At 41.4% G+C, this 13041-nt stretch overlaps 6 protein-coding genes across 6 annotated transcripts; 2 read left to right on the forward strand and 4 right to left on the reverse strand.

The window, feature by feature from the left end:
* Positions 1–113: 113 nt before the first annotated feature.
* On the forward strand, positions 114–1366 carry EAF02_009021 (uncharacterized protein; the record flags this gene model as incomplete). Its single annotated transcript, XM_038905069.1, has 2 exons — positions 114–747; positions 801–1366. 2 exons carry the CDS (start codon positions 114–116, stop codon positions 1364–1366), a joined length of 1200 nt encoding a protein of 399 aa, XP_038754966.1.
* Positions 1367–1718: 352 nt separating this feature from the next.
* On the reverse strand, positions 1719–3126 carry EAF02_009022 (uncharacterized protein; the record flags this gene model as incomplete). The annotated part of the gene is made up of 2 exons (XM_038905070.1): positions 1719–2729; positions 3097–3126. The coding sequence occupies 2 exons, from the start codon at positions 3124–3126 to the stop codon at positions 1719–1721; spliced, it is 1041 nt and encodes a 346-aa protein (XP_038754967.1).
* Positions 3127–4013: 887 nt separating this feature from the next.
* Positions 4014–5425, reverse strand: EAF02_009023 (uncharacterized protein; the record flags this gene model as incomplete). The annotated part of the gene is made up of 6 exons (XM_038905071.1): positions 4014–4265; positions 4321–4515; positions 4562–4768; positions 4820–4853; positions 4938–5011; positions 5072–5425. The coding sequence occupies 6 exons, from the start codon at positions 5423–5425 to the stop codon at positions 4014–4016; spliced, it is 1116 nt and encodes a 371-aa protein (XP_038754968.1).
* Positions 5426–6619: 1194 nt separating this feature from the next.
* Positions 6620–7732, reverse strand: EAF02_009024 (uncharacterized protein; the record flags this gene model as incomplete). The annotated part of the gene is made up of 1 exon (XM_038905072.1): positions 6620–7732. One exon carries the CDS (start codon positions 7730–7732, stop codon positions 6620–6622), a length of 1113 nt encoding a protein of 370 aa, XP_038754969.1.
* Positions 7733–10585: 2853 nt separating this feature from the next.
* On the forward strand, positions 10586–11322 carry EAF02_009025 (uncharacterized protein; the record flags this gene model as incomplete). Its single annotated transcript, XM_038905073.1, has 4 exons — positions 10586–10654; positions 10763–10961; positions 11059–11213; positions 11266–11322. The coding sequence occupies 4 exons, from the start codon at positions 10586–10588 to the stop codon at positions 11320–11322; spliced, it is 480 nt and encodes a 159-aa protein (XP_038754970.1).
* A 540-nt stretch (positions 11323–11862) lies between these two features.
* EAF02_009026 (uncharacterized protein) lies at positions 11863–12532 on the reverse strand (the record flags this gene model as incomplete). Its single annotated transcript, XM_038905074.1, has 2 exons — positions 11863–12186; positions 12296–12532. The coding sequence occupies 2 exons, from the start codon at positions 12530–12532 to the stop codon at positions 11863–11865; spliced, it is 561 nt and encodes a 186-aa protein (XP_038754971.1).
* Positions 12533–13041: the final 509 nt, after the last annotated feature.

Below are 13041 nucleotides of genomic sequence, written 5' to 3' on the forward strand. Positions count from 1 at the left end.
ATCAAATATCAATTGGACCATTAGAAATTTCTCGACACGCTATATATCTACTTCGAAATTGCTTGCGCCTACGTTACAACACGAGAAAGTCAATATATTACACCAATTCAAATATGCCACCGTTTCATGGTATCCATTCTTCATCAGCTCCACAAGATATTGAGATCACCATTTGCAACTCATCGACGGAGAATCGCGCGACCAAGTATAAAGTTCCTCAAATATCATCATGGCATCATCCCTCACTCCCAGAAATTCGACCATTCTCTCTTGATCTACATATCCTAATCGACGATAAGCAAAATCTTCGATACTACATCCTTTTACCTCCACCCAACCAGGATGTATTCAATACTTCCCATTTGCCAACTGTGTCTAGTGTCATGTCAATACGTCGTTGCTCCGGGAAGGCTGTCATCGAAAAAGTCCACAATGCTTTCGGGATTCAAAAATTAAGAGATTCTACAAGTGGAATATGCTATACCATTCTCACAGCTCGTTTCGCACCCAATGTTACCAACAGAGTTACCGCTCCCTCCATAGCTTCCTCTCCAAAGCCAACGAAGACAACGCCATACATCATAAGACCGGCCATTCAGCTACCTCGAATATTAGCAAGTGGAGATATTTACCCTCTCGAATACGGATCTCACTCTCTCCATGTTACATTCCACGATATGCAATTCAAAAATGTTTGCAGTGAAATCCATGGCTGGTATATGTACAGCTGGCCTTGGCTTTTAAATGGTGCGCACAGAACTCTGTACGTATGAAAGCACAAAAGGATTGTCAATTACTAGCTCAACAATGCCGTTGGAGAAATGGAGGATGGTTACTTGATCAACATATTCAACAATTCTATTGTCCTAATGGATTGTCGTTCGCAGCATGTTCAGGTGATTGGGATGTAACAGCTTATCAGTCCAACGATAAGCCAGTCATCTCTGCGGATCCAAATGATTACATTGAAGGGTCATGGATCACGGATGGTCTTTATAAACGAGCCCGTATTGCACTTCGCCGTAAGTATCTGATGGAATTTCCCTGGTTCGAACTCTCAAGCTTAAAGCGCAAAGTTGAGTATGATATTGGATTTTTGCATATGGCATGGCAATTGGTGGGATATCCATATATGCAAAGTAATAATGAGGAGAATATTCACGTCGAAACATTGCAAGATAAGGACATAATACAATTTCATAATGCGGATATATATGATTTGGTGAGGTGTTGGCCAGAGGAAGATGAGGCTGTAGGACAGCAAGGAGGATTGCAGAGGAGGATTGGAAAGCAACGTCCACGTATTAATGTGGATTTTGATGCTATGCCTCAAAGTTGGAGAAAGTTGATGAGCCTTGATGAATAGAGTTCTATATGATCATCGCTCATGAGGAGATTTATAAGGATGGAATTTTGGTATCAAACTTTCAGTAGCGACTTGAATTACATGAAGTATGAAGCGAGGGCATAGGAAATAAAAAGACATCGTGAGTTTGGAATAATTGGAGGTTGAATTGGAGGAGTTAATCTGGGTAAAGCGCAGTGGACTATGGAACTTTCGTTACAGTTTCTGAACGGTTCATGACTGTCATGACTTACACAGAAGAGAACAGCATTGGTGGATTGGAAACTTCCACACCAATGACTAATAGAATCATAGAATCATAGAGCCATAGAGAAATAGAGAAATCGATATACAAGAACTAGTCGAAGACCTTTTATTTATTTGAGTGATCCACTAACTCTGTCTCTTTCTCATCCGGTTCGATAACCTTGATTACTGGGCCTTCAATCTTCTTGACCTTCCTTCCCTCCCACCACATCATAATTCCTGCGAATAAGCTAACAGCGCACCCACAGGCAATGAATGTACCAGTTGCCCACGAAGGTCTATTGATTCTGTTATATCCCCACATGAACCCAGCCAATACTCCTTGAAATAAAGTATTCAAAACCATCATCCAAACCACAAAGCTGAGTTTCCATAAGCTAGTAGGAGGTGCGACTTCCCCAGTGAAAGTGGCTGGAATAGAAACAGCATTCTCTTCATTTTCATCCCTTAGCGAATCTGTATACCAAGCCCCTGGTCTAAACCAACTTTCATTTTGCTTTGCTAACCTCTTCATTGCTTTCTTATTCTTCCCAAATCTCACCTGCAACAAATTCCATAAATCTCTAAATCGCCAGGGCGCCAAGCCAAATCCAGTGACGCAAAATAAAGCATTTAAAATCTGTGAATCAATTTCCAACCATTTCTTCCTAGGTGAATCATTGGAATCTTTATCCGGATGATCCATTGCTGGAGCGGCATCTAGTAGTAAGAAGAAAAGCATAGCTCCCCATGCCACAATATTCAATCCATATATCGTCATCAAGAAACCAGTAGGCGTTGTTGCGAATTTCCAAAATGCAGCAATACCATGTTTAATGGCCGGACCCCAACCATGTCGTTCTTCTTCAATGACTGTTGTTCGAGTCTTTAATGAAGGTTTCGCAAATTTAGGTTCAGTCTCGAGTGCGGTATTAAAATTCCCATGGCCCACCACTGGTACAGGATTTAAAACTTGGGCATTACTTAATCGACGGGTTTGTGTACGTGATGAAGCTTTTGCGAGGACTGGTTCACCATTTAAGTCTGTTGTGACGGTACGCTTAGAATGTCCATGTTCATTGAATTCGATATTTGCGCCTCCGGAAATGGGCTCGCGGAGTTCTTCCAACGTTGGAGCCTAGGCTATGGCGGTGCCGGTTGCTGCCCACATCCCCAATTGAGGATTAAAATTTAAAGCTGCATCTGCTAATGAGATGGAGGTATTGCGAATGCGCCCAGAAATGCTCGATCGTCGCTCGTTCATATCCATGGTGACGGTTGTGAGTGAGGAACAATTGATGAGAAACTCGTCCGAACTAAAGATTCGACCACTCGAAAATTATCGAAATTTATGATGATCTAATTGTGTATAATTGGCCTCTCATTGTATCGATATAATAAAAATTTCGAGGAGATTGAAAGATGGGCTGAAATATAACGTTTGCCATCATCTCATTCTGGGATTAGAGTTCTCTAGCTTCGAATTGGCTGTGCCACGATCACACCGTTCTGCGTGTTAATTGGTCTTCAATCATTGTGTATCCATATGTGTCCAGCACCAATCTCATTAGGGTAAATGGGTTTCCCTTGGCATCCAGTTCCATATGCCGTCCATAGAACAATCTTATCCTCACCCTGACATGGACATGTGGTGAAATGTTCGGTAGTGGACATGAATACGCGGATAAGAATTGGTAGATCCATGACTCCCCAAAAAATCGCTTATTGTACCCCTCCAAGTCTCTCAGCCCCTGGACCTCTGAATGTTTTTAATGGATCCACGCTCAAGCACCATCCTGAATCCCGCCGAGCCTGCGTTCATCTGTGAAATAACCCTCTTACACTAATCATCTACTTTGTAAGGATCCATTGTTCTTTTATGTGTATAAGGTTACGGAGTACCCACTCGGATTCATTCCAATCAATCGGGATGGGTCAATCAATCATATATGTACCATAGTCACCCAGGCCAGACTCGCCAGGTCCACTTTCACCAAGTACGCGTATAGGCTTTTAACACCGACATACTCCACGCATTATAGACATACTCCCCGAGCTGTGTTATGAAACAATTGCAGATACCGTCACATATAAAATGAATGCATTTTTCGAGAATATCTTCGTCATCATTAAACATGCAATTCTTGTCATAAATGAATATACAACATATTCAGCTGAGACGCTACAGTCGTGTGGGTTGACTGGTGTTTTCGCTGAATGGAATGTGCGAGATCAACTGTTTATCTTTGACGTGCAGTCAAACACAACATGAGCCCAGTCTGCTTTATATCCTCCCAAGCCAAACAATTTTCTTTGTTTCTTTTGTAGCTTGTTCGTTATAAGCAATTCTTGTGTGTTGATCCCATCTGCATCTTTGTAATTCAACAATTGCCGCTGAAACGTCTGAATTTGACTCTTCAGCTTACGTTTTCTTATGTTTGTGAGACATGACCTTTCGTAGCGATGTACGCCTCCATTCTCTTGTTTTCATTAACTTCTGGAACATTGCTCTCATCACCTTGTTGAGTCTTTTATTGTGTCCTCTCAGTCTGAGGTTACAGCGATGATGCGCACTTGGAAGTTCGTGTCTGAGGAATCTGTCTGAAGGATGATTGTAATCTGAAATGTCGAGTGATTGAATAGAAGGGAGAATTGGTCGGAGACGAGGGTCCAGCTGAAGGTAGAGGTTAGTAGTATACCAACGAGGGAGGGTAAATTAGGCGCATTACCGGGTGAAAGTGTTCATCAATACTGAGAGTCCAAGCCTCAAACCCCAGAAGACTTTGCGCAGACCCAGCAAATATGCGAGATATGAAACCGTAGTTGCCGGTCAAATTCTCGAATGTAACGAACCTGATAGCACAAGTTACGGGGGGTAACTCTTCACCATATGGTGGACCATTTGTATCTCCTTCAATATGTAACTAGAAAGTTAGCTTCAATAGATGCTATCAATGAATTGGCACTAACAGTATGGAGGTTGGGCCAAGATGCCACTAATTTTAACAAATTTCGTTGACCAAAGTTAGTTCGTGGTGATTTGTTTCTGCCAAGTCTCAAATTGGTGGGAAGTGTTGGGTTCATTGCACGATGGGCAAATGTTTCAATATCCAAAGAGCATAAAGCGGACATAAGCTTCTCACCAAAGCACTTATCAGGGCTATCGAGGTAACATGACTGGAGTTGAGCGTTACTTTCAAGTAAAATCATGGATGCAACAACACTTACAAACTTTAATGTGAGATCGCAAACTTTTGGGGTTCTGAATAATGAACAAGTCAGTAATAAAACGACTGTTTTCATTCTTAAATTGAGGATTGATGAGAAGGGAGGTAGAATTTCTTACAGTTGCAAGAGCTCGGCGATCTTGTCTCCTCGTGGACTCTTCTCTCTCAGGTCAATAGTATCGAAGAAAACAATCTAGCGACATGTAAGTCAAGTAATTTTGGTTGCCATTCAAAAGGCAGTGTGCCAACTCACAAAGGAAGTTATTTCTTCTTGCGCCTCTGTTCCATCGGCTTCAAGATCATTGATCAGTTCATTGATTTCGTCCATACCAGTGACCTTCCTGTGAGTAAAGGGGTGGCCTGCAGAGGATTCATCATCATCAGATTCCTCCGTGGTGTCAGATCCAAACTCAGATACTTCCATACGATCGGAGACATCCATGTCTTCGAACTGATCCAAGTCAGATTCAGCCATGATATCGAATCCAGCAATGTTGTTGTACTTGGCCCGAATGCCCATGATGTCCATATTGTCGGAGTCATATTCATTCATGTCATCCAATCCATCCATGGGATCGAAATCAGCCAAATCACCAAATCCATCCATGATGTTGAGCCTATCCACTATATTTGCGCCTTTTCTCTCTGCGCCGACGGAAAAATCAACTACAGAAAGATATGCGAGGAGTAAAGATTTCGTGCTTAAAAAACTCTTTAAACTTGCGATTTTTTCACCGCGCGAAGAAATGCTGCTATTCACTGTGCCTCACGTGAAGAAAACAAAAACGAACTGCGATCAAAGAGCGAGTTATTTTTCACATTTAGAACGTCGGTGTTGACCAATCAATGCCCTTTTGTTCCTAGGTTTACCAGATAGTGTAAATCGTCTAGTAGGCAGCCATGGCCAGATACCTCTTAACAAAGTTAATCGGTATGCGCAAAGTCTGGAAGAAGATAGAGAACAGTGAGGACTTACGGTTCATTTGGTGGTCATCTCCTACCACATTCCCCAAGTGTTTTGTCGATAAGTTCCATGAGCACTTCCAATTGCCCAGGTGCACCTTAAGCATTTTTGTTCAAGCCACACAATCGCAAAACCACATGATACTACAAACCCTCTCAATGTCGAACACAATTGAGAGAAGTCTGTATTGATATTACGGATGACGATCGAAAATCATTCATCAACATATCAGAGCTCTGCCGCTTCCGCTCTCACTCTTGTACATTTGCAACTCTTTGATTGCAGCAAATTTTCATCTTTTGCTGAATTCACCTCATTTCTCTAGCCAAGCCTCCACAATTCGTGTTAGTATGTTTCGCTCTCTGTTCTTTTATTCTTTCCATACCCCAACTCATATTAATCTGGTCTCGGCCATAGTTCCTATCAATAGGCCATAAGAGTTGTGAAACCATGTAACTATATTATAGTGAAGTAGGATAGTCCACGTATGCCAAAAAAATCCGACAGATCTTTCAACGTACACAAGGGTTGTGTGCTAGGTGTGTGCTAGGTGTTTCGGCACTGGATGAAATGGAAAAACAACGTCTCACATATTAGTAATGGAATTAAATACTTACATAATGCGGAGTTTTAAAGTCAATTGAAGTTCAGGTTCAAAATTGGTAAAAATTTATTTCGCTTGCTGTTGTGGTATCCAACACGATGACCAAAATTCGCTGCTCAAAGCCTTTCCCAAGACGAGCCAATGTGTAACGCCTGACTTCGATTTTCTTTCCAATCCAAATTTAACCGCCCTTACCACAATATGCTTTCCATCAACCCAAATTACGCTGTGATCTAAACTTCGAGTTTCTTCTCTTGTTCAATAGGGGTGGCCATTTCATCAGCCCAATCGCCAGCTCCGACCAATGGAGAAATGACACCTGATGTCGCATTTTTGGATGCTGAGGTTGGTGGTAATGATGGGAAATCCTCTGGCGCGGGTACAGTTTGAATTTGCTGTGCTGAACCACCTCTTCCACCCCTACCATTACCCCTACCTCTTCCTCTTCCACGTCCATTTCCCCGTCCTCTATTCTCATCATAAATGTACGAAGACATATCATCTTCTGGAGTATCGTTAAACCTACTACTAGCCAAACCACCTCTCCCTCCAATAACTCCACCATGACCACCCCTAACATATTGGGAACTCCTTCCCTTATTATCCTCGAACTCTTTTTCATCCTTGCCCTCGTCCCATTCCCTACCACCCATAGCCTTCAACTTTCTCTCTCTATTCTTCATTCTCTCGCCTTCCATTACTTTACCCCTCTCGATTTCCTCTTTCCTCTTGCGCTTCTCTTCTTTCTCCTTTGCAGCATAACCTTCCCTATCTTTCTCACTCTTTCGGAAAGATTCTGCCTTTTCCGCATTTATTATCTTCATTCGCTCGAGCTTCGCTGTCAATTCTTCTTCGGTCAACTTCTTGTGCGATGGACCGCCGGTTAAAGAACGATCGCCACGAACAGAATGTATGGGCTTTTGTTGAGTTTGTGGTTGCGCTTCAGTAGGAGATTGTAGAGGGGGAGAGTTCGAAGGCGCAGCAACTGGGAGTTGTTCTGTTGTGGCTTCGACAGATTCAGGCTGAATGGCGACAGGCTCTAGTTCTTGAGTCGCATACCTCGATGATTTCAAACCATTATTCGGCGCACCACCTCGACCTCTTCCGCCTCGTCTTCTATCCGCGCCTCGTTCCCTTTGGTTTTTGTTGTTGTTATGATGGCTGTTATTTGAAGGTCCAGTAGGTAAGGATTGTGCGCCATTACTATGTACATATGTTTCCGCAGTTGGTGAAAGTTTGGAAACGGATTGAATTGGTGCCTCTTCTATGACTGTAGGCTCAGATGCAGGTTCAAACTCGTCGGCGAAAAGATCATCGTCTCCTCTTGATTGCGCGAATTCATCCATGTTGGGTATGAACTGGTGGGGTAAGTGGAAGAAAGTAGAGTTGTTGAGTTCTTTGTAAAGTATTTGAAAACGAGGAAATAGATGTTTAAGTGGCGTTTCGCACTGTTTATTTTGCAGTTCAATGATCGTGTGTTTATCTATTTTTGGAGAATTATCGGTGGTTAATAGTACAATAGATAATTAGGTGAGTTTTCATGAGAAGGTGGGAGGGCGGCTGAATATCGGCATGTGATTATGTAACACTACTCCATGATGACATTGATGACGACAAGTTGTGGACGGTCACTACAATGAAAATTATAAATCGAGATATTCATTACATATTCCAGATCCAATATCAGGTCGAAATAGGTTTTTTATTTGACTAATTCAGAAAAACTTGAGTCTTTTTAGGGGAAGCCCTCTCTTCAGTTTTATTACTTACTAGGTAGGCTTCTTCATAAAAGATAGATCAAGAAATGCGATGGAGCTTCCTACGTGTTGATAATTCTAGTCGCCTATAATCTTTATAAGAAAAGTGTTTTAGTAAAGTAAATGTCCACGGAATACCCATCAGTAGCAAATTGGATCATCACATCAGAGTTGGTGACTCGGTGGTCATCCTAAGCAGACCCGTAGGCATGGCATGAAGCGAATTCGAGATTAAGGGGGGGCCCATTCCTTTAGATAGTAGTATAGTAGACTCAGAAAATTGTAGAGGCAGAAAACATCAAATTCTCAGATAGATACACTATAAATCGAGAGAACAAGATCTAACATTGGTACCGCGTTGAGGATACTATCACTCATGTATAGCTTAAAGCTAACTATCAATCTCAAAATAAGATCGAATCAGCCGAGCTTCAATATCTACATACGTCTACGTATTGAAAATACCATTGTAGAATTGAAATGAAAAGCTTTCACAGCTTATCATTACCCACTCATAAAAAAGCAGCAGAAGTTGGACTGTAATATTTTTTAATTATCATTAGTTTAATTCAACACCAAGTTGCAGAGACAACATTTATATTGAAAGTTCTAATGCCAAACTGCAATCATACCTCAAGTCCGATAACTTTTGGAGGTCAAATTAAAACATTGGATGTCTCCGCATTCATTCTATCAGTATCCACCTCGCAAAACCAATGTAATACCAACTCAGTACTTTCATCCTCTCTGTTAGTAACAAAGATACCCGGTCAGCGTTCGATGACAACATTAACCCCGCCATGAATTTCACATTAACAAATGGATTTAAAATTTTGATGGTGAAGTTCAGCAAAGGTCGCCAAGGCCTGTAAAAATAGCTATTGATGCTTTCCATGGATTCGTGGATCAGGACCAGATTCGGGATATTCCATGAGAATTTGGTGGCTTTCGATGCCCTAGTATTCGATACGCTCGTAACTTCCAAAGTTATGATGATGGTAGAATGATACTTTTTAGCTGATTGAGTCTAATCAGGCGAAACTTCATCAGGACCGTTGTGATGGGAGAACAATCCACAAATGATAGTCACATTGCTTCCCACAGACTGAGTTGCAATCACACTTGCAGCAATACCATAGAGTTGTTGCCTTTGCCAAAATTCGTATGGAATCTTGATCGGGACCACGGGAGGCGGGTAATCATCTTGGTTAGAGCCCACTCTGCCGGAATAAGTGTTGAACCCTGGGCTATAACAGCAAGGCCTCGGTTAGCCGTAGGGGGGTTAATCAAGCGAAGTGTTTTGAAGTCAGGTCAGCCAATCGACTTTGATAAGATGTCAAAGTACATGAATTAGCATGGCAATCGTGTTTATAATTGAGGAACACAGACACAGGCGCATCGCATGGTCTTAGCATAGCTATATAGACCGAATCGATTATGAATTTACTACTACTAATTGAGGAATAGTTGAAGCATATATGTTTTGAGCTTTTTTTATGAAGCCGGAAATCTAAGTGAAAGGCGACGACTCTTATACCTTCATGATTCCGTTGAAGGATACGTAGGAAATGCTGAAAGTTCCTATGTTCAAATCAAATCAAATGATCGCATCTACTCTTTGTGTTGCACTGTAGTCCCCCATTGAATTACCTCAATAAAAATGCAACAAATCTCTCTTCAGAGGATCCATTGGCGGTTTGAAACAACTTGGCACCTTCATGTCTAGCAAGAGCTTTTTTTTTTAGCAGCCAACACTTGGAGACTTTCAAGTGACCAGGTCTCATGACGAAATCGCTGATATCATCAAGAAACAATTTTCTACCTGTAAGAAGTAGTATAGATTCAGTTTTCGATTGAAGAGAAAATTTGCCAAAACTGTATCATCTATATGAGGGTTGACTTGGTAGAAGTGAAGGTGGAGGCGCGAAGACCTTGAAGGGAATAACAATTGAGATTAAGTCAGGTTGTATGCTCAAATGAAATTACTTTTGCCATCCATCGTTTTATCATCCGATGAAATGAATATTAAAGCAGGGCTCATAAATTTAGATGAGAGCACTCTGAGGTTTGCGTACGCTCGTCAAAAAGCGACGATTAGACTAAAGAATGAGATGAGAGGTGCCCAAAAGAATGTTGGAGTGTAAGATCACGGGTTTACGGAATATCATTCTACCGGATACCGACCGATTCCATTTTCAGCGCTAGGAATTTTATCAATCCATCATCATATCGCCATCGATTGAAGAAAAAAAGGTTGAATATTAATCAACCAGTAACGACCATTTATAACTCTATCCATTCGCAATCATCACAATCTATCGGTGCTCATACTTCGAAACCAACGTTCATCTGCCATAATCTCAAGACTGCACGGTTTTTCTAGGCGGGACATCGAGCAGGAAGAAAAAAGTAACAAGTCCTCACAATTAAAAAACATACAAAATGGATCACACACGAGACCCATGTCCTTGGGTGGCCTTGAACGATTTTGGAGGAGCTTTTTGTATGGGTGTACGTAATTGCACTATTTCCTCTACTCTCCTGAGAAATACATTGATTTCCGCAAAATTCTCAAGTATAGAGATCATAAGAAAGAAATACTGATCAAGTTCTTTTCAGGCTATCGGAGGTGCAGTATGGCACGGTGTTAAAGGCTTTCGAAACTCACCTTACGGCGAAAGAAGGATTGGCGCACTCACAGCCATAAAGGCACGAGCTCCTGTACTAGGAGGAAACTTTGGTGTTTGGGGTGGGCTCTTCTCGACTTTCGATTGCGCTGTTAAAGGATTGAGGAAAAAGGAGGACCCTTATAATGCTAGTACGTTTTTTCGAGGATTTTAGCTTGAAATCTTTGCTGGCAGATTGTTGAGCGGGTTGATTGCAGCTATTCGAACGAAATACTGACACTGAAATAGTTATTGCTGGATTCTTTACTGGTGGTGCTTTGGCAATTCGTGGTGGTGCAAAAGCTGCAAGAAACTCAGCGATAGGATGTGCGGTTCTCTTGGGTGTTATTGAAGGTGTTGGAATTGGGTTCCAAAGAATGATGGCAGGAAATACGAAATTAGAGGTACACATTTTCTTTGCCCATTTCCGTCCATTCCCATATTAACTTTTCATAGCTACCTCCACCTCCACCATCTGAATCCGGTCAAACCGGGTTCCCAGCCGTCGCATAATTTCTCTACTTTACATTGCTACAAATATAATACCTCATGTTGGTCGACCCCTCCAACAAATTACACAAACTCTACTCTTTTCGTCCAGTCGATAAAAGGTTTTGGTCGCATGTATTCTCCTACATCATAATATCGTGTAGGACACCCGCACTTCATACTGGACTTGTTTGCATAGCTGGGATTGGTGTATGTATATCTAGATTTGACCTTTTGGTCCCTATCCCAGACTTGAGGAAGGTTAAGGTTATGTTATCAAGCGTAACGAATGGAAATGAAGATAAAATTTCATGTGCCTCTAATGGTCAATTTATGGCTGAGCTGTGTGCAAATGGTCCAGAAAGAGTTGTTTGGTCTAGCGGTCAACTCCTTATTGTTTAGTAAGCCAACATTCTCATGTATATATGTCTCTTGGTTCAGGTAAATGAGGTTTTCATTTCGTGTTGAATTTGTGACCATTGGTATTTTGATCATAACATTCATTTCATTTACTATTGTACCCTATCTCAATCCATCGCACTAATCATTTTCTCCTCACTCTTATTATACGTTGCTACCAATGAAAGCAATCAACTCTTCCAATTTCCCATCTAAAACTTTCGCTGCAGTCAATAATCCATTATTCCCTCTGTCTGTAGCAGCAATTAAAGTACTAGGTACTTGCCACGTGATTTCCGTTCCTTCTTCACCTGATAATTGACGGACTAGAATCTCTACAGGTACAAATAATCCTGCGTCGAGAGATTTACTAGATTGAGAGAGCATCGTAATAGCTATTAGTGGATTTCCGATTATGATACGTTTTAGACCAAGCTGTGGATTGAAATTGATATTGAAGAGTGGGAGCCAAGAACCATGATCGAATTCCTTTTAGTTGTCAATCAGCTATCGTTTGCTCTTCACAGGTATGCTTTTAGAGTTCGTTTCGCCGCCACAAGCCAGTAGCAGCAGATAAAAACAATTGGGGCAAACGTACACCAAAAATCATGAATCCTTGAGGTCCAGCGGCCGCCTCAACTCCTTCGATGAATTTCTCCTTGTTGTTTTCTTCATGCGATGTCATACTTGCGGCAATTGCTGGCCATTTTGAGTCCGTAGGCTTCCCAATTGAAGCGTAGAGATTGGATATAACAGTCTCAAATGCCAGAGAGGTATGTGAAGTTTTTCGAGTTACAGAATAAGTAAAGGAAGTTGTTGAACTTTCGTGAGCCATTATGGAAATCGGAATGAGACAAAAGAGAGTTCTAGATGATGAGAGGTTTAAATGTTCAGAATTCAAAGTTCGGAAGGTGAATGATTGAAACTTAGGTAGCTTTTAAGTTTCAGAGCATACAGTAAGTTAGCTGAGTTGCACCCACGGTTACCATTCAAATGATTACTGATTGTTTGTTGGTACAATTTAAGAAAGCGCCTTCGAATGATATTCATAGTGGGAAACTAGCACGTGTATACTTCTTTCACTCAAAGCTATTACCCCAATCTCAAAGTGTTCGTAGAAAATGGGGCGTCAAACATGATTTTCACTGAATGAAGTAGAAGGATTTAATATCACGTGAGCATGGTTGATTACTTTACATTCGCCAACCGAGGCTGATTCCATCCACCAACTCCTCACTCCCCGCTCTGAGTTAAAGGTTTGATAAGCTGTTTATTATGCTATGACATTATCTAGGCAATGTGTAAGATATGCTTCTTCCTAATTATTGGTTCTCCCTTTTTCAC

Source organism: Botrytis sinoallii, assembly GCF_014898435.1.
Source record: "Botrytis sinoallii strain Bc 23 chromosome Unknown BSIN_018, whole genome shotgun sequence".
NCBI classification, from domain to species: Eukaryota; Fungi; Ascomycota; class Leotiomycetes; order Helotiales; family Sclerotiniaceae; genus Botrytis; species Botrytis sinoallii.